The sequence below is a fragment of the Malaclemys terrapin genome, chromosome 10 (assembly GCF_027887155.1).
Source record: "Malaclemys terrapin pileata isolate rMalTer1 chromosome 10, rMalTer1.hap1, whole genome shotgun sequence".
Classification (NCBI taxonomy): domain Eukaryota; kingdom Metazoa; phylum Chordata; order Testudines; family Emydidae; genus Malaclemys; species Malaclemys terrapin.
The window spans coordinates 40,534,174-40,553,366 of NC_071514.1; the positions used below are offsets into that span (position 1 = coordinate 40,534,174).

General features: G+C 54.4%; 1 protein-coding gene across 1 annotated transcript in view; it reads left to right on the plus strand.

Moving 5' to 3' along the window:
- DUOX2 (dual oxidase 2) overlaps positions 1 to 18,413 on the plus strand; it is a 44,391-nt gene extending 25,978 nt beyond the window's left edge. The window contains exons 16-33 of the mRNA XM_054042072.1: positions 467 to 580; positions 1,386 to 1,588; positions 2,487 to 2,672; positions 3,147 to 3,372; positions 5,116 to 5,209; positions 5,542 to 5,717; positions 6,057 to 6,126; positions 8,450 to 8,628; positions 9,380 to 9,610; positions 9,869 to 9,968; positions 10,271 to 10,320; positions 10,487 to 10,614; positions 11,743 to 11,896; positions 12,774 to 13,006; positions 13,468 to 13,626; positions 14,139 to 14,294; positions 14,712 to 14,840; positions 16,342 to 18,413. Coding sequence (XP_053898047.1) covers positions 467 to 580; positions 1,386 to 1,588; positions 2,487 to 2,672; positions 3,147 to 3,372; positions 5,116 to 5,209; positions 5,542 to 5,717; positions 6,057 to 6,126; positions 8,450 to 8,628; positions 9,380 to 9,610; positions 9,869 to 9,968; positions 10,271 to 10,320; positions 10,487 to 10,614; positions 11,743 to 11,896; positions 12,774 to 13,006; positions 13,468 to 13,626; positions 14,139 to 14,294; positions 14,712 to 14,840; positions 16,342 to 16,464 — 2,711 coding nt within the window. The 3' untranslated portion in view covers positions 16,465 to 18,413. The remainder of the gene's footprint in view (positions 1 to 466; positions 581 to 1,385; positions 1,589 to 2,486; positions 2,673 to 3,146; positions 3,373 to 5,115; positions 5,210 to 5,541; positions 5,718 to 6,056; positions 6,127 to 8,449; positions 8,629 to 9,379; positions 9,611 to 9,868; positions 9,969 to 10,270; positions 10,321 to 10,486; positions 10,615 to 11,742; positions 11,897 to 12,773; positions 13,007 to 13,467; positions 13,627 to 14,138; positions 14,295 to 14,711; positions 14,841 to 16,341) is intronic.
- The last annotated feature ends 780 nt before the right edge of the window (positions 18,414 to 19,193 follow it).

The following is a 19,193-nucleotide window of genomic DNA, read 5'->3' on the forward strand; positions in this document are numbered from 1 at the left end:
TAAGCTCTGGAATAGGTTACAAGGGAGGTTGTGGAATCCATGTCCTTGGAGGTTTTTAAGAATAGATTGGACACACAGCTGTTAGGGCTGGTCTAGGTTTACTTGGTCCTGCAGGGGGTTGGACCAAATGACCTCTCAAGGTCACTTCTAGCCCAACACATCTATGGTTGTGTGACTCTCTGGTCCCAGCAGCAGCAGGAACCTTCGGTGGGACATTAGCGATACCAGAGATAGAGGCAGAGACACAAATGTGACTGGAACCCTTGATTAAATAAAGTCATTTGCGGTTGAAACGTGGCGTAGTGGGGGAGGGGAACAATCCCATATTCCCTCCACGCCCCAGTGGTAGATGGGAATCGTTGTAAGCCCTCGTGGGTGACCACGAGGGCTGAACTGCCAGGAGGTGGGTGGTCCTGTGTCGCTCTGTTACCTCATTTCTCCCTTTCCTGCTCATTTGCTCCCCCAGTAAGTTTATTCGTTGCCTGGATCGTCGCTACTTTCCGCAAGCGCGATTTCAAGAAGCTGCAGAGAAAAGCAAACCCCAGCATGAGGAAAGAGGTTTCGGGCGAGGGAGTGCAGGGTAAGGCGGGGACCTTCGGCTGCCTCGGGGGGCATGGTGGAACCCCCGGCTCACTGGAGTTGGGTGGTTCCTCCGTAGTCCAAGTCATGCATCCACCAAACCCCCTTTGCTGTCAGCGTGGGTTACTGTCTAGAACAGTGTTGGCATGGAGCTGACGCCCTTCTTCATGCAGCTCACCTTCAGCTGGGTGCTGGGAGGGAAACTCCGGTACAGGGCACTCATGTGACGGCAGGTGGCAGCTTCTGGGGCTGGCCCTGGAGCAGGCTGCTGGCATTTGATCTGGAAGCTGTGGGGCCTCTCTCCAGCATTGCCCAGTTAGAGTAAAATCCCCCTCTCCCGTCTGCATGAGTGATCTCAGCTCTGACGCTCTGAGAGCCATGTGGATAGGATAAGGGAATTTTGCCCTCAGTGTTGCCTTGTGATTCAGTAGGAGATCTGGGTTACTGAATAATACGTATCCTCTATGAAATGGAGACCTCCAGCTCTATAATGTCCTTAAAAATGGAGCCTGGTGACCTGACCCTGATCTCCCTTATACAGGTATAAATCAGGAGTAACTGTATTGAAGACAATGGAATTATACCGGACAGAACCAGTCCATGTAATACCAGAATTGAGCTCATTAGCAGTACAGTTTGCTCTCAATTTGGATAGACTGCTTGATCAGCAGGGGAATAAAGGGCTTTTGTTACCTACCCCATACAGGAGTAGATGTATTTGTAGGCCCTCTCCCAGTGAAGAAAGGTGTTTGTTAATACTCACATACAACCATTCTGACCCAACTCCCTGCATTCTCTCCCGTCAGCCTTGGAGTGGCTAGGTCCCAAGACAGACAGCAATCTCATCTACCTTCAGCTTCATCCAGACAAGATTATCAAAGTGCTGGACAGCCGGCGAGCCGTGCTCCGCAGCATCAGTCTGAAAAACCAACAGCAGGTGGACATGGTCCTCTCCATCAACAAAGGGAACAAAGCTTTGCTCCTGAAGATTCCCAAAGAGTATGACCTGGTATGTAATGGGACACATGACGTGTGCTTGGCATTGCCTCTCAGCTCTCTTTCTGCCTGGCTGTGCCAATCACAAGGAATAAATTCACTACCCTGCACCTCCCTTGGTGGCGTGTTCTTGGGAGTTCAAAATAAATGCTTCGGCAGGGGTGGCTGGGTTTATTGCTGAGGTAGCCTTACACTGGGGATTCCAGGACAGTGGATAATAACACCAATGCTTTGTACTGATTCTGAAAAAGCCTTTTGCCCAGATCTGTGAGGTCTAATAACTGAATTTCTAGTAAACATGACGCTTCAAGGCTCCAAATCACACATGGCCCACGTATGCACGAAAGAAATGTCAGGATTCTACTTAGTGCTGGTAAACCAATCAAACAGGTAGAAACTCCAGTACATAGGAGGCATTTTTATCTCACGTGGTATTTTGGATCCTATATTTCCACTCTTTGGTACGTGCAGCATGAAACATGTTAATGGTGGCTATGCCTGCCTATCTAAATAACAACCAGAGCTCCACAGGAATGGCCCAGAGGTGTCTGATGGTCTGGCCTACACAGAGAATGCTTCAGGTGGGCCCCGTAGGTTCTGATCTTTAGTTACAAGAAGCTGTAGCCTTCTCAAACAATGAATCTACATCATCCCCCTGGAAATAGAAATGTCACTGGTTGGGTGGGTCTTGCTGGTTGGAAGCAGGGCTCGTGTGCCTAGGCACAGAGAGAACATGAGAGGAAAGAGAAATGAGATCTTCAAGCAAGAGCCTGATTAGCTGTGAGTGTTGTTGGGGCTGCTGCTGGGGTCTTGGCATTTTAGCCTGGTTTTAACACGCTAGTGGAGTGCCACTCCCAGCCCAGCTGAGAATGGCTCCAGCTCAACGGCTCATTCTTTGGGGGCTCCTCCAGGTGTTGCTTTTTAATGACGAGGTGGAGCGAAGTGACTTTGTCCGGAAACTGACCGACTACTTGGAGAGGAACGGACTGTCTCTCAACGTGTCGGACCTGACGGAACGCAGCCTGCTGAAGAGGGCTGTGACCAAAGAGCAGAGGAAGCAGATCCTGGAGACTTTCTTCAGACATTTATTTGCCCAGGTATGTACCAAGCCAGCACATGGGTGTGGTGAGCACTCCGGTAAATGGAGGGCAGTTATTTATATTGACTAAGCATTAGGCACTACTGCTATTGTTGCATACCATAATAGGCAAACCACACACCAGGAACAAGCTGCCAATCTGTTTGACAGTAAAGAATCCCTGTTATTTATAGAGGACTGAGGAAATGGCAGTGCTGGGATATTACCATTTAATACCTGGAACAGGCTGTTGCATGACAGCATGATGAGTACACTGTACCAGTAAATGCCCTCCAGTGTGTATTGTAATAATAAGGACCATCAGATGGGAGTCATAGGAGACTTTGTCAGAGCATCTGCTGTTAAACCTTGGCTAAGAGTTGGGGAGAGACCACCAGTGTTTGTATGGAATGGAAGGGGTGTGGATTAGGGTGGTTCTGTTGTTTGAGTGCTGAGTATGGGACTAACCCCCAGCCTGCCTCTCTCATCGCAGGTGCTGGACATTGACAAGTCAGATGCTGGAGACCTCAACTTTGAAACATCATTGACACCAAAACAATCTCTGAAGTGTGAGCTGAGCCGGGCTGAGTTTGCAGAGTCGCTGGGGCTCAAACCCCAGTCCATGTTTGTGGAGTCCATGTTCTCTCTTGCTGACAAAGATGGCAATGGATATCTCTCCTTCCGAGAGTTCCTGGACATCTTGGTGGTCTTCATGAAAGGTGAGACTTTGATGGAGGTCTGAGAGAGAGTCACTGACTCACGTTGCTAACAGAAGCATCTTGCTGCAGTCACAGCCCCAGCTAAACAGCTTCCTCCTTTGTCCACACTCTGCTCACCAGCCATCACTGCTCAGCTGAACCTTGGCATGGTCCATCTATCAAATGAAACATAAAGTGAAGGTCCTGTCCCTGTGTAGTCACTGAAGTTCACTGATGCCTTAGCCAAATTCCTTCAAACTCAAAACACAAGTGTGACCAAATCCCTCTCAATATGATGCATGTAAGAAGTAGCTAACTGAGGTCCTGATTCAGGCCAGCACGTAAGCATGTGCTTCAATTTAAATGTGTGCTCAAATGTTGTCCTGAATAGGAATGGATTTGGGCACAGGATAACTGCTTTCCTAAATTGGGGTCCAAGTTTCTACCCCAGTTTCACTCAGGCAGAGAGTGACCTCTACCTGTTAATTAACAATAGCATTTCTCCTTCAGCTGCTAACGCAGAGAAGGCGATCTCTTCTCTTTGTCAATGCTGGTGGGCAAAGTTTGGCTAGTTAGTCTCTGAAGCTGCCATGAATAGGTATCACTCCACCTGTCAGGAGGCCAGTGATGTAACACTCAAAATCTGTTTTTCTGATGCACTAGCATACAGGTAAAGCTACAGCAAACTCTGCAGCTGCCTTTTCAAGAGGCAGTGGCAGAGGGGCATCCCATGACCACTTCATACTGTCATTTTTTATACTGTCAGGCAGTTTTTGAGGATAGCTTCCTTGGGGGAAGTTGGGTGGTGTCGCATTATACTGGGTGCATTTGGAAGCTTTATTGAGAGCTTGTCTACATGGGGAAATTGACCAGACTAGCTATTGCAGAAAAGGCTATTCCCAGCAGCTATTCTAGAATAACTGCCTCTGTGGACACTTGGTTCCAAAATAAACATGATTTTATTCCTGGTCAGAGTACCAGACTCTGCCCCAGTTTACCCCCAGGTTGGAGAGAAATGCACAACCGTAATACTTTAATTGAGACACTGGGAGGGAATAAGGAGGTGGGATATGGTAACTGACAGACTAGATAAGGTGATTGCCAGAAAATCTTTGCTCTCCACTGGTTAGGAGAATAATTCACAACAAATAATTTGTTTGACAAATTGTGCTTCTTTTTCTCTTTGCAAACTGTCTGCAGACAGGTAGCCAAGGTCTCAGACTTATTCATTATTCAGAATCTCTGCAGATTTCCACAGCGACTCATCTTTGGTTGGGAGCTCATTAAGAAGGAGCTCGTTGGGAATATTCAAAATCTGTGCCCTGTTGGGTACTTAAATAAACACAGGGGATTGTTTCTGCTCCCTGACATGACGAGTTATGTCCTTAACTAACACAAGTGTGAATTGTGACTTTCACACTCAAATATGTCATAAAGAATTTGCATTTGATGAACATTCAGTTATTCAAGCTGTAAGATATTTCTCTTCATGTCTATTCATGCTGCTAAAGCTCGTGTGACAGCATTTAGAGAAATCAAACACAGAGGAGCAGCAAACACAGCTGAAACAAACTTGCTTACAAATTCCAAGTAACATTAGCAGTGTGCTTTTTTGCAGGAATTTCTCAGCTGGAATGATGACTGTGTTACTGCAGGTCCCATAAGCCCCACCTCAGTCCTTCTAAAGTGCCTTGAGACCATAATTTGCAAGGAACTACAGAAATAGGAAGTATTTCTTATTCCATCCATCTTCTTCCCCAACAGGGTCCCCAGAGGAGAAATCAAAGCTGATGTTCACCATGTACGACGTTGACGGGAATGGCTTCCTCTCCAAGGAAGAGCTCTTCAGGATGCTGAGGTATGTCTCCTGTCCGCGCTGCACTTGGATAGGTAGTCAGCATACGCCTTCTCAAAAGTGGCTGCTCATTTGAGGTGTTTCAACTTCTGGGGGTCCGGTGTGAAACCCTTTGGGTCCAGTACTCGGAACTGAGAACACCTGGATGTATCCTGATGCTCCGTCCAGTCTCATCTGAAGTGGCTCCAGTAATGGTGCTGCCACATCCCCTGCAGGGGTCTCTATAACCCGCGCCCCACCAGGGCTGCTAGCATATGCTGTGCACAGCCAGGCCTGTGTTCTCGCCCTCTGAGAGTCAGCTGATTGCAGCTCCCAGCTTTGTCCCTTTGCTCTAGGTCCTTCATCGAGATCTCCAACAACTGTCTCTCGGGCGATCAGATGGAGCAAGTGATTGAGTCCATGTTCCAGGCGTCAGGCTTTCAGGATAAGCAGGAGCTAACGTGGGAGGATTTTCATTACATGTTGCGAGACCATGACAGCGAGTTGCGCTTCACCCAGCTCTGCATCAAAGGTCAGCGTGGTGGGGCACAAAGAGCAAAGAAAGTCCAGGTGACCTTTCTGCTGCACTCAGCTGGGCTGGGGGTGGCTGACACTGGAGAGCAGAGCCAAGTCCTGTCTTTCCTCCAACGTCTCTTTTCCAGCCGCAACCCACAGAGGCGCCATTCGCTACAAGGTGGGGAAGTTGCCTTCTGCTGCGGAGACTCTACATGCTGGCCCTTCTCTTGAGCAGAGCAGGCTGCCCATCCCAGCAAAGCCCCTGCCCCCCGAGCAGAGAGTCCAGGGGCATGATTGGGACGTTCCTGGAAGTGTTGTGTCTGTGTCACACGTTTGTCCTTTCTGCTTCCCACAGGAGTTCCTGACGTGTTCAGGCAAAACATGAGCAACCGCGTCTCCTTTATAAACCGGACCAATGCCAATGGGTAAGTTGAGCCCACTGGCTTGGGGACTGCCCCTGGCCAGCAGGCAGTGTGCTGCTGCTGCATTCTGTCTTCCCAACCCTTCCCCTCCCCACCTGCACGCTCGGACTCGGCCGCTGCCCCAGCAGGATGAGGGGAGAGAGGGAAGGCAAGCGGCTGCTTCTGAAGCTCCAGCGTGCGTCTGGGAGCAGGCCAGCTGCAAGCCCAGTAAGGGAGAACACGGCCCCTCCTGTCTCTCCCCATGACTCCAGCCCCTGCTGGCTGCTGAGTTCACATGGTAGCTCATCAAGAGCTGGATTTCACATGAGAATTCTGGTACAGAACCCCCAGGCTTACACTGCATCATGGGAACGCGCAGCCTTCTGCTCTGGGGAGCTCTCTGGCTCCCCTGGCCTGGCGAGTCTGGATCCTTACACTGCAGTATAAGCGTGCAATAACCCAGCCTGCCAGGCTCCTGCTGCATGAGAACCTGGCATGCTCTGGCCTTCCCTAGCGTGCCTGGCCCCCCTGCCGGGCTGCTGTCAAAAGCCTCATTCCCTCACATCTGACTCTGAGCTGTGCTACGCAGGTTATCCACAGAGGCATCTCTGGCATATAAATAGTTCCTTTGGCAGCACAGTCCCAACCAGGGAGGAAGCCCCAACTCGAAATCATGGCACAGCTTGTGGAGTGCGAGAGGCCAGAGCCAGGGAAGAGGATGGGCAAGAAATGCGTATGCCACCCCCTCTCCTTGGGCACTAGCCTGAGCCTCTGAGTCAGCTGGCTGAGGGGTCAGGCTTTGGCTCAGCTGTTTCCTGTTTGATGCCTTGCTAATGCAGCTGTTCTCTATGGACGGTGACTGTAAAAAGGGCCCCGGAGTGTCATGTGTATTATGGCTGCGCGACTCTGTATCAGATTGGCTTGGATTATAAAATAAAACACCAGTTAGCGCAGGAAGTGAAGAAGGAATCTGGATCCAGTTGAAACTTCAGGGGCCCGTTAGCGAGGAAGAAAGCAGCTGCCAATTTTGGCGTTTAGGTAGGATGGCAGCATGGCATGAGCACCCCTGCCATTCCCTGCATGCCACACACAGCTACCAAGCACTGGTTTCTGATGCCCTTCCCTAGTCTGAGTAGTACCTTACACCTGGGGTAGCCTCACTAATTTCAGTGGACCTGCACAAGGACAAGTGGCTGTGCTGTGGGTGTCAGGGTGTCAGAATCCGGCCTATTGAGTAGTTGAAGTGCGACTCCAATCGGGTCGGTCAGGAAAGGAGCTAGTTTGTGAGGAACGTGTCCCTTTGGCTGAGTGGCTCCAGTCGAAGCTGGGCCTGGGGTTGAGGGCAGTTCTGAGCTAGGTCGGTCCCGAGCTCCCCTGGGTGGGGGACTCCCCGCACATCACCTCTCTGCTCTTGGGGGACTCTGCTTAGTGTAACCATATTTCCCAAAGGGGAAAACTGGACAGTGCGTGGGGCTGGCCCAAGCCGCTCACCCAGGCCCTGCCCCTCCCCCCTCCCCCCCGCACGGGGCTGGTGTTGCTGCTTGCCCGAGGCCTGCCTGCTTTCCCCGCCCCTCGCGAGGCTGGGGCTGGTGTCGCTCGAGCCTGCCTGCCTCTCCCCCAATCCCTGTCTCTCCCCCTGCATGGGACTGCCAAAAGCAAATGGAACAAATGCCCACTCTTGCCAAAGAAGTCTGGACTGTTGAGACAGAGCTTAAAAAAGGGATTATTCCGACCAAAACGGGACATATGGTCTCCCTACCTCTGCTTGTTCACCCTAACTCTCTCCCAACGAGCGGGAGAGGGGCGAGGCCCAGACCCACGGCTGTAGTGACACCAAACATCACCCAAGCAAGGAACACGCCCTGCAGCAACATTGGAACTCCGGTGAATTTACTGACCTACCTCGGAGTTCCCAGCCTTCTGCCCTGCCCTTAGTGCTGTCACTGAGGTTTCCCATTACTGTAATTCATGTCCTTTTATGGCTTCCCTTTAAACCGTATCTTATCTGCCTTTATTTAAGTATCTATTTATTTGTTGTTATCAAGTCCTGTATAACTCTGCCAGCTGGCATCACCCGACACACGTTTGCATCGTCTTACAACTCTCATTCATTAGCTGTAGCACAGGAGTGAGCAGAGGCGGCAGCCCAGCCAACGCGCTAGCTGCTGCTCAGACACGTAGCGAAGGAGTCTCTGTGCGCTCAGTGGCATTAAGGAACCACATGGTCCCTGTGGTTCCGTGACTGATCTAAGCCCCGCTCGCTCACAGTCAGATGGAGTTTTGCCCTCCGTCTGGTGGGAAGAGTGCTGCACTTGTTTAACCGGGAGCTGACGACTGTTCTTTTTAGGGCAACACCTCACCAGCCACATGTATACACCGAAGCCCAAAGGACAAAATACGAGCGGAGCAAAGTTCACCAGAAGATCCAGCAGTTCAAGCGTTTCATCGAGAATTACAGGCGCCACATTGCCTGTGTGGTTCTGTTCTCCGCCATCACTGCCGGCGTGTTTGCGGAGAGAGCATATTGTGAGTGGGCAGCTAGTGTAGAGTGTCCCCTGCTGATGGGGCAGCTCAGAGTGCCACCATCCAGGGAGGAGAGAAGCAGGAATGTGTGCTTCTGGGGGGGTGCCGGGAGCAGGGCCCTGCATGCTATGCCCGCCTGATGTGGGGGGTGATGGGCTGGGAAAGTGAGGGGAGTCCATGAACCAGTTACACACACGCACACACTGATGTCAGAACAACAAGGAGAACGGAGGTCCCCAGCCAGACTCTAGTGAGACTTGTCCCTGTCACCTGCAGTGCAAAGGGGCCTGGCTCTGGCCATAAGCGGCCAGCGTGGCATTCTTTCCCCTGGCATAAAGCTAGCAGAGCTAGTTCCTGTGCCTGCTGCCCCCACATTGGCATGGAGGGTCATGCCAGGGGCAGATAGGGTGCATGGCAGAGCCCGCCTCCACTACGCCAGTCCTTCCCTGGCATGACGTTCCACTGGTATCCCATACAGCAGGGGTGTAAGTTCAGACAGGCCCCTAGGCTGCTCTACATCATGGGAGGGCTCAGAATGGAGCTGGCACAGACTGGCCCTCAGAATCAGAGAGCCATAACCAGCCTTCCGCTAGCCCACCCCTGCATTCCACCATGTCCTGCTACCCTTGCCTTTGGAGAAATGAGCTGGTTTGTTGCCCCTCTATTAAGGAGACACAGAGAGGGAGCGAGCTCCTCCCCCGCGCTCTCTTGTGCTCGCCCTGTGTGTAACCCCCCTGCCCCACTTTGTCCGCAGACTATGCATTTGCATCGCCAGCAACAGGAATTGCAGACACCACCTACGTGGGCATTGTCATCTCCCGGGGGGCGGCAGCCAGCATCTCCTTCATGTACTCATACATCCTGCTCACCATGTGCCGCAACCTCATCACCTTCCTGCGCGAAACCTTCCTCAACCGCTACATCCCCTTTGACGCCGCCGTGGACTTCCATCGCTGGCTCGCTATGGCGGCCCTGATCTTTTCAAGTGAGTTGGCTACATGGGGGCAGGGGTGGAATCCCCCTGGCCCTGATACTGACAGGGAATGAGACATCCCCCAAAGCCAGCCGCTGTGCATCCTGCACAGCCAGAGTCAGACATGGGCAGTGCCATTCATAACTGACCAGCCCCCGCCCCCAGACACAGACAGAGATACCCGGGCAAAAATTGTGGTCTTTGGGTCTCTCGAGCACAGCTATATGATGGTACATGACCATGTATTTTCTCTGTCTCTGTGTCCTGCAGTTCTCCACACCGGGGGCCATGTAGTGAATGTCTATATCTTCTCGGTCAGCCCACTCAGCATCCTGTCTTGCCTCTTCTCCAATGCCTTCGTGGATGATGGGTGAGTGTGTTTTGGAAGTCCTGCCCTGGGCAAAGCACAACTGTCTGAGGAGCAGCTAGGTAAGACCATGGATGGAGGACAGTGTGATGCAGAAGGCTGGGCTAGATGGCTTGAGAGATCTTGTCCAACCTGCCTGGGAGGTGATCTTGGAGAGACTGCAGTCTGTGGACGGCCACCATTCCCAAAGGGCGATGTTAGAGGCCATTTGTCGAGTGGAAAGCCAAACAGTGGGTGTTTGGTTTGTTCTGTGGAGAAGTCTGTGATCTGATGTCAGAGGGTTAAGTCATCTCTTTCTTCTCTAGGTCACAGATGCCCCAGAAGTACTACTGGTGGTTCTTTGAGACCGTCCCAGGTAAGGGTGACCATCCGTGCATGCCAGGCATTCTGTGAGGGGAGGGGATCTGCATAGCTCCCCCACCCACCACCCCGGTGGTTCCAAGTGAGGGGTGGCTCTCTGCTGGGCACAGGCTATTCCGGTGACCCCTTGCCCCTCGTTCTTCAACCCCACTTTCTGGCAGGCATGACCGGGGTGCTGCTGCTGGTGATTCTGGCGGTGATGTACGTGTTCGCCTCCCATCACTTTCGGCGCATCAGCTTCCGGGGGTTCTGGATCACACACCACCTCTACGTATTGCTCTACATCATGGTATGTGGCTTGGAGTCCTGCGGCCTGGCTTCGCTCTTGTGCTAATCTTAGCTGTTGGGCACCAGGCCTGTTTTGTCCTGGTGCAGTGTGTTCCTCACAGCTGTTAGCAAGGAGCTGGAGGGACGTGCAGGGAGTGGATGGGCTTCCCAACCAGTCTTTCACCTCCGCAGATCCTGTGTGGGTGAGCACAGTGTGCAAACCTAGACTCGATAGGTGTGAGTTCCTATTGTCCTCCGCTCACTGCAGGACCAGAACCGGGCGGCAGGAGGGGCTGCTGAGCAGAAGGGAGGTGAATGTTTTGCGGACTAGCGTGGATTTGGAAGAATGAATGTTATTGGTAGCATAGAGAATATGCTTCAGTACAGGAGAGACAGGTGCAAATCCACTCACCACCCAGAGATTGTAGCATGGCACCGTGAGCCACCCAGCTCCCCTGGTTAGAAAGCATGTGCAGGTGCTGGAACCTTGCAAATACAGAGAGTGCACATGTGGCAGGCAGTGGGTCCTAGTGGGTACAGCGCGGGCCTGGGACTAAGGAGACCTGGGCAGGGGTGGTTCCAGGCACCAGCGTAGCAAGCGTGTGCCTGGGGCAGCAAGCCACGGGGGGCGGCCTGCCAGTTGCTGTGAGGGCAGCAGGCAGGCGGCTTTCGGCAGCTTGCCTCGGGAGGTCCGCCGGTCCCGCGGCTTCGGCGGCAATTCGGTGGCGGGTATGCCGATGGCACGGCACTGGCGGACCTCCCACAGGCATGCCGCCGAATCCGCATGACCAGCGGACCGCGCGCCGGCGCGCCACAGAAAGCCACCTGACAGCCGTGCTTGGGGCGGCAAAAAACATAGAGCCGCCCCTGGACCTGGGTTCTAGTCTGCACTCAGCCACTGGCCTGCTGGGTGACCTTTGGCAAGTCACCTCCCTGCTCTTTGTCTGTTTCCCCTTCTGTAGAATGGGCTGCAAAGAAGTAGGGATTATTATTGTCATAGCTAACAGCTGCTCAGGGCTCCTCTACCCTAGACTTACTGCCCACTGGGTAGCTCTGCCATCGTGCCCCTCCATTTGGGGCACGTTAACACCTGAGCAGTTTCCTGTGCTGAGTGCTGCAATCATGGGTGTGCTTGGCGCTATGTTCCCAGGTCGTTATCCATGGCAGCTACGGCCTGGTCCAGCAGCCCCGCTTCCACGTCTATTTCATCATCCCAGCTCTCATCTACGGGGCAGATAAGCTGATCAGCCTGAGCAGGAAGAAGGTGGAGATGAGTGTGCTGAAAGCTGAGCTCCTCCCTTCAGGTACAGTGGGGATGGCTCCCCGGGGGGTGTTAGCGTGTCAGGCAGTCTGCATGACCCTTCGCAGGTGTGGAGATCTGGAGCCTGGGAGCTCTTAGTGTCCCTGGTTAGCCACCGCCGGCTGGCAGGGGCAGGCCTGTGCTGCCTTGACCCAGAAGGCACATGGGTACGTCCCTGCTGAAGTCTGATGGCCATCGGACATGGCAGTGGCGCTGGAATGTACATCACCACGCTGCTGCTGTAACAGGAGAGCCGGCTGCACCCTGACGCTGGCGCACCTTCCAAGTGCTGGGAATGTGGTGACTCGCTGCCCCTCCCAGCGCCCCTGGCTGGCAGGGGAGGGCGTTACACCTGCCTCACGGGGTGGGAGCTGAGCCCCAGATACCTGCCTGACTAGGATCAAAGCTACCAATGGGAAAGACTTGCTAGAAAAGGAGAAACCAGGCCAAATCACCTATTAGAAATCTCCATCGCCTGGTCCCTGTTGGAGACCAAACCATGCTCAGCGACAGGAGCAGACACAGGCTCACAAGGCTTCCAGGAGCCTTCCACTGGCGTCGCTTTCCAGGCAGCCTGCTCAGCTGCCCTGCCCCTGGGGGCTAAGCTCTTCTCTGCTGGGAGCGCCACACCACTTTTCACCACCACCCAGCCGGACTCTCCCTCCACCCAATCTCCGCCCTCCCCTGCTGTCCCGCTCCCGCCCGGGGCCTGGCAGCATGGTGAGCGTTGGAGCATCTGTTCTGTGCATGTGCAACTCCCACCCAGGAAGGAGCCATGTGCAGCACCCCCGCATGGCTCAGACCAGGGGGAAGTCGATTTTACAGAGCAGGCAGCTGTTCTCTGAAGAAAGATGCTAAGGAAACCTTTGCTCTTCTCTTAGGCGTTACTTATCTCAAGTTCCAGCGGCCGCAGGATTTTGACTACAAGTCCGGGCAGTGGGTGCGAATTGCCTGCCTGTCCCTGGGGACAAATGAATACCACCCCTTCACCCTGACCTCTGCACCCCACGAGGACGCGCTGAGCCTGCATATCCGAGCTGCAGGGCCCTGGACCACCCGGCTGCGGGAGCTGTACTCCCCCGAGATTGTGGCTGAAATTGGCAGATATCCCAAGGTACAGCTGGGCGTTTCCTCCCCTGTGAGTCTGGGGATGGGTGAAAAAGCCACATCTCTGGAGAGTGGAGTCCTCTGAGCACTACAGAGCGCCAGCACCCTCTGTTTGGGCGGGGGAGGGGGGGAGGAGAGCTCAGGCTCCCAAGATCTAAGCCTCTGTCTTAGCACACCTAGATTCTTTGGAGCCACAAGTCCCTCTCCTGGCTGGGCTGACCCAGTCCTTCATCCTATCCCGGCCGGTGCGTTGGTTTCTATTACCACTGGCTGCATGTGGGACAGTCCAAGGAAACGTAGCCAGCCTGGCTTCTGTCTGCCCCAAGTGGGCATTAGAGATCTCCGGGCACTGCTTGTAAAATGTCCTCTTCCCTCATCCTGGGGCACTCTGTGCTGTGCTAGCTGGGTCTGCTCCCTGAGACAGCAGTGAGGGCAGGGCAGCGTTGCTAACTGCTGGCTCCTTTCCAGCTCTATCTGGACGGGCCGTTCGGCGAGGGCCACCAGGAGTGGAACAAGTTTGAAGTCTCTGTGCTGGTGGGAGGAGGCATCGGGGTGACTCCCTTCGCCTCTATCCTCAAAGACCTGGTCTTCAAGTCCTCGGTCAGCTCCAAGATGCCATGCAAGAAGGTGAGAGGGACTCCCTGGGCCCCTCCTCTCACTGCCCTGGTTACATGGGAGGAACCTCCGACAACAATCCCGCAGCACTCAGGAGAGAGCGGGCAGTGAGGCCAAGGGGTCAGGCTTAGCCTGTCTGCTCCAGGTCACTCTGAGGTCTGAGCAGTGTCGTCCCCTTGCTGTCTGTCTCAGACAGCTGCAGCGTGATGTCCCCTGGCCCTGCGCACGTCTCTGGGACCCAACCCATTCCCTCCGAGGATCTGAAACGCTCACTGACCAGCGCTGTGAGCTCTGCCCAGCACTCTCAGTGAGACCCCTCTGGGCTGCCACCTATCACCTCCCTTAGCGCAGAGATTTTATCTTTCGTGGCCGATCCTGGTGGGGCTGGCTATGGAGGGTATCCAGGGTGGGGCCAGCTGCGGGGACCTGGGGAACGGGAGCTGGCTGCAGGAGACTCCCCGGAGTGGGGGCTGGCTTGAGGTCACTAGGGCCCTGCCGGTGACCCGCTCTTTGTGTGCTCTCAGATCTATTTCATCTGGGTGACACGGACGCAGCGGCAGTTCGAGTGGCTGGCTGACATCATCCGCGAGGTGGAGGAGAACGACCAGCACGACCTGGTGTCTGTGCACATCTACATCACCCAGCTAGCTGAGAAGTTCGACCTGCGCACCACCATGCTGGTGAGAGCCCTGTGCCAGGGCTGCCGCTCTGTGCCACAGGGAGGTCCGGATACGGGAGAGGGCAGGGCCAATTTCACCTTCGCCAAGGCTGGGCTAGGGGGCCAGGACCCAACTGAGAGAGGGCACAAGGTGATAAGCCATTGCCCCAGTGCCGCTCTGGGCTGTCCTCCCTCCCCTCTGTGCTGGGCCAGCCCCCAGTGCTGTGTCCCTAGTCCCAGTGCCACTCTGTGCTGGGCCTGCCCCCAGTGCCGTGTCCCTGGTCCCCGTGCCACTCTGTGCTGGGCCGGCCCCCCATGCTGTGTCCCTGGTCCCAGTGCTGCTGCGCGCTGGTTCGGCCCCCCTGGGCCACATTAGAGTAGAGAGGCCCTGCCCCTGCCCACCTCCCCTCCCTGACGCATGGTGCCTTTCTCCTTTCAGTACATCTGCGAGCGGCACTTCCAGAAGGTGCTGAACCGGAGCCTGTTCACAGGGCTGCGTTCCATCACGCACTTCGGGCGGCCCCCCTTCGTGCCCTTCTTCAAGTCCCTGCAGGAGGTGCATCCCCAGGTCAGTGCCGGCCGGCCCTCGTCCCCACCGATCTCTGCCAAGCAAGGGGTGTAGGAATTGGCAGCTGAGTAGCGTGCCGGGGGGCACCCGGGGAACCCTGTAGTCAGCATTGGGAGCTCCAGAGGACCAGGAGGAAACGTTCCCAAATAGCCAAAGGGTGGGGCTGGGCCGGAGATTGCCCTGAAGCCTTGCCAAAGGAGGGGAGAGGCGTCTGCTAGGCCCACCTACAGGGAAAATGACAGCTTCATGCCAGCTGGCCTGGGCTGATCCTGCCACTGGCCCATGTTCCCTCCTGACCATGTCCTGTCGGGCAGACCCCAGTCCTGGCACCAAAGGGTTACAAAAATCTCTGAGCCCTGCCCCTGCAAAGCAAGAGCCAAAAGCCTTTGGAACATGGGCTTGGCAGCCTGGCGCCCAGCCAGTAATCCCCAAAGTGACTGGGGCTGATGGGGGCCAGCTGGCTGGACGGGAGTTTGCACCGTGCCATGGCGGTGAAAGACCAACATGGTCGAGGGCTGCATGCACAATGTCCTCTTGCCTTGGGGCAGAGACCGTGCACACCACATTGCTGGAAAGGTACCGACAAACTCGGCCACGCTCAGAGCAGAGCCACGAAAATGCCTGGGGAGGGATTGATGGGTGAGGGAGGCTGAGAAGAGCCAGCTCTGTCGTGCTTTGCAAAAGGAGACGAGCCACAGCCTGCATGTGTGCGAACACGGGGCAGGATGTCGGAGGCCCAACTAGAAGCAGTGGGATGAAATTAACTGATGTGTCTTGTGGCTGACCAGCAGGCAAGGCGGAGGGATGTGCCCGGCTAGGGGAGCCCCATTGCTTGGGGATTGTGAAAACTAGGCAAAAACCGTAGCAAATGCCCCGAAGGGGACAGTCCTGCCCTGAGGGGGATGGGACCTGGTACTGCCCAGTGCACCGCTGATGGGAGAGGGCGTGGCTGCAGTGAGCTTCTTGGTGCTGCCAGCGGCTGAAACTCCAGCTGGGGTGTTTGAGACACTCCGGGAAAGAGGCTCATTGTGAACAGAGAAACAAACGCAGCTTTTGTTTCCCCATCCCGCTGGGGAGGTCGAGGCTGTTCCTAAAGGGAGGTCTCTTTGGGGGCGTTCATGCAAGGTGCAGGCCAAGCAGGTACAAGTGCATTGGGCTGACGGTGGTGTGACCTGAGGGCAGTCTCTGCCCTTAGCATGTGTGCACATGGGTTCAGTTCCTGGACTCAAACCAGGGAAAATGCTGCCGAGAGAAGGGGAGGTGTGAGCTATGTGGCTCCAGCATCCCGCGCACAGTGGGTGTAGAGCCACCCACCTCTCCTGCTGGTGGGAGGAAACCAGAGCTGGCACTTGAGGGCAGCAGGGTGAACCGCTCCGAGCCTCTGGCAGAACTGAGATTGCTGGTGTGACGAGCCAGGCCAGTGCAGGGGGCTGGCTGGGGGAGCCCCTTGCTCTCCGCGGCTCTGTTACTTGACGCCCCTGCCTTTTTCCTGCATCCCCAGGTGTGGAAGATCGGCGTGTTCAGCTGCGGCCCCCCGGGGATGACCAAAAATGTGGAGCAAGCCTGTCAGCAGATCAACAAACTGGACCAGACCTACTTTGTGCATCACTATGAGAACTTCTAACCCTCCCACCCCCCACAGATACACAGCCCTGCCCCAGCGTGAGCGCTGCTCCCTGGGCTGCCGTGGGGCCAGCTGCTCTGTGAACTAGGTGCTTCCAGAGTCCTGGGAAAGGTTCCCTGCCACTTTTCAGACAGGCGCTGCTGGGTGTCCATGGCACATCCCCTGCACAGCCTCATGGAGATGCCCTCCTGGAGCCGCACTGTCCCAGAAGGGAATTGCAAGGGTGCTGAGGATCTGCACAGCATTGGCAGCAGGTTCCTGGAGATCACTGCCCAGCAGGGAGCAGCTTGGCCTGTGATTTATGGAAACCCCAACGGCAGCATAGCCAGCCAGCCAGCACTGCTCTCCCATCCGGTGGGGACACACCAGGTCCTGGCATGCATGTCTTGCACTGTTCCGTTAGGGCTTCCTTTTGTGTGCGTCTGACCTTAGGAACCGATGAAAAGGGGCTTTGATTGGGACTGTGTCAGCCTCTGTACTGGCATCCGGCAGCTTCTTGCTGTGTCACGGAGGCCCTGAAACAAGGGGCCTCTGTTCCAGGGTAGCATCACTGGAATGCAGTCCTCCTGGATTCTGGCCTACTTCCCTGTGGCCAGCTCCCCGGAGCAGGTGTGTGCGTGTGTGAGAGAGACCTCCGCCACTCAGCTGTGCTCCAGAGCAGTGGCTGGAATTTCACAGCGAGACACTGACATTAAGCGACTGAAATGCAAATCTTACCGAACGTAAAGACTTCAGATAAAAGAGCCCTTGGGCGCAGTCCTGTCCCACTGATTTTAATGGCAAAGCTGCCATTGACTTCACTAGGGCCAGAGTTCTAGCCTGCACTCAAACAACAATCCAATGCGGAGAAATTGCATCTCTGTGACCCCAAGCATCTCTGCGGTCTAGGTCGGGGGGCAGAGGGAGAGGAAGCAGAACGCCTGGGAGGACCTGGGGCAATGTGTTCACTTGGGTCCCTGGACCCCCCTTTTTGGCCCTCGCCTGCCCCAGCACAGCCCTCAGAGGAGCTCAGCACCAGCATTTTCATGTCCAGGGACTGTGGCCCGCAGCAGTGTGGTGTGCTAGGGTGGGTGGAAAGGGGAAACCAGCAGAGCCACACCAGGTTGCTTTGGGCAGGGAGGGTTAGTCTGCACAACTCCAGCTGAAGGGGAATCCTCAGCTAAGGGACCTTAGGAGGCTTTTCAGCTTGGCAGACACCAGTACAAAGAGCACCGGGATGCTTGCAAGTAAAACCTGAAAGGGCTTCTGGGTGGGCCTGAGCCATTGGAATAGAGGGAAAAGGGGTTCATTCCACGGGGCTGGCGTGGGACATAAGTGGTGCCTAGAGCTCGTGCTGCGCCCCTGCAGGGATGAACGTTCCTCCTCTCTGCTAATGACCGTAGCCATCCGCATAACGCAGCCCATTTCCTGCTCCTTCGAGGGATGAGTTGCCATTTGCTTTCCCATTCAAACACATTTCCACCATTTGCCCAGCTCTTGCTTGCTCCCACTACAACACAGAGAAGTGTGGCTCCCTTGTTTGGCCACTCAGGCGTGAATTGTACTGGAATAAGTGCATGCATTAAAGCAGTGCTTGCTGGCTGCTACCAAAAGAAACTATTCATTCCTTGCACTTGCTGCTGCTTTAAAGTCCGACTCATTTTGTCTATGTTTGTTCCCTTTACATATTTAATGGCTAAGCCCAGAGCTCTTATTTTTGTTGGCATATCACCAAAAAGCCCGGTGTAATTTGCTAGCTGACTATTCATGCCTCTTGTAAGAAAGACAATAATGATTATTGCAAACTGTCCAAGTATTAAAATACGCTTTTCGTGAATTGTGAATGTTAAGCTTCATGTTTCAGAACCAAAGCTGGAAAGTGAAATTATTAATCTAGATGAGCTGTGAATGTGTAAATTCAAATGACTGATTTTAAGGCACTTCCAAAATAAAACTGGTTAAATACGGAATCATTCTCTTGTATTTGGTAATTATTGGGGTTTGTTATTTGCTATGTAGCAATAATCCCTTCTTATCAGGGGTCACCAAATGAAATTAATAGGTAGCAGGCTTAAAACAAACAAAAGGAAGTATTTCTTCACACAACACACAGTCAACCTGCAGAACCCCTTCCCAGAGTATGTTGTGAAGGCCAAGACTATAACAGGGTTCAAAAATGACCTAGATACATTCATGGAGGATAGGTCCATCAGTGGCTATTAGCCAGGATGGACAGGGATGGTGTCCCTCGCCTCTGTTTGCCAGAAGCTGGGAATGGGCGATGGGATGGGTCACTTGATGATTACCTGTTCTGTTCATTCCCTCTGGGCACCTGGCATTGGCCACTGTCGGAAGACAGGATACTGGGCTGGATGGACCTTTGGTCTGACCCAGTATGGCTGTTCTTATGTTCTTATCAAGAAGCTGCGTTTGTTCCCTCCGCCTTGGTCAATGCACAGGAAGCAGCCGACGGCGCAGCTCCGGCATGACAGCACTGAACTCGACGACATGCAACTAGTAAGAATGAGTGAAGAGCATGTTCAGTAATGAGCATGGGTGGTATCTGCAGGAAGGTGCTGTAATGGCCACCTCTCGGCTGACAGAGGGGATGTAGCCAGGGAACCTTCAGAGCTAAAAGCCCAAAGATCTACAACTTGAGCTAAGGGGCCAAGGTCTGTGGGCAGGGCCTGGCAGACTCAGCTCCTCTGTGGGGGGCGGCAGAGGGCTTGGGACAATGCAGGAATCTGTAC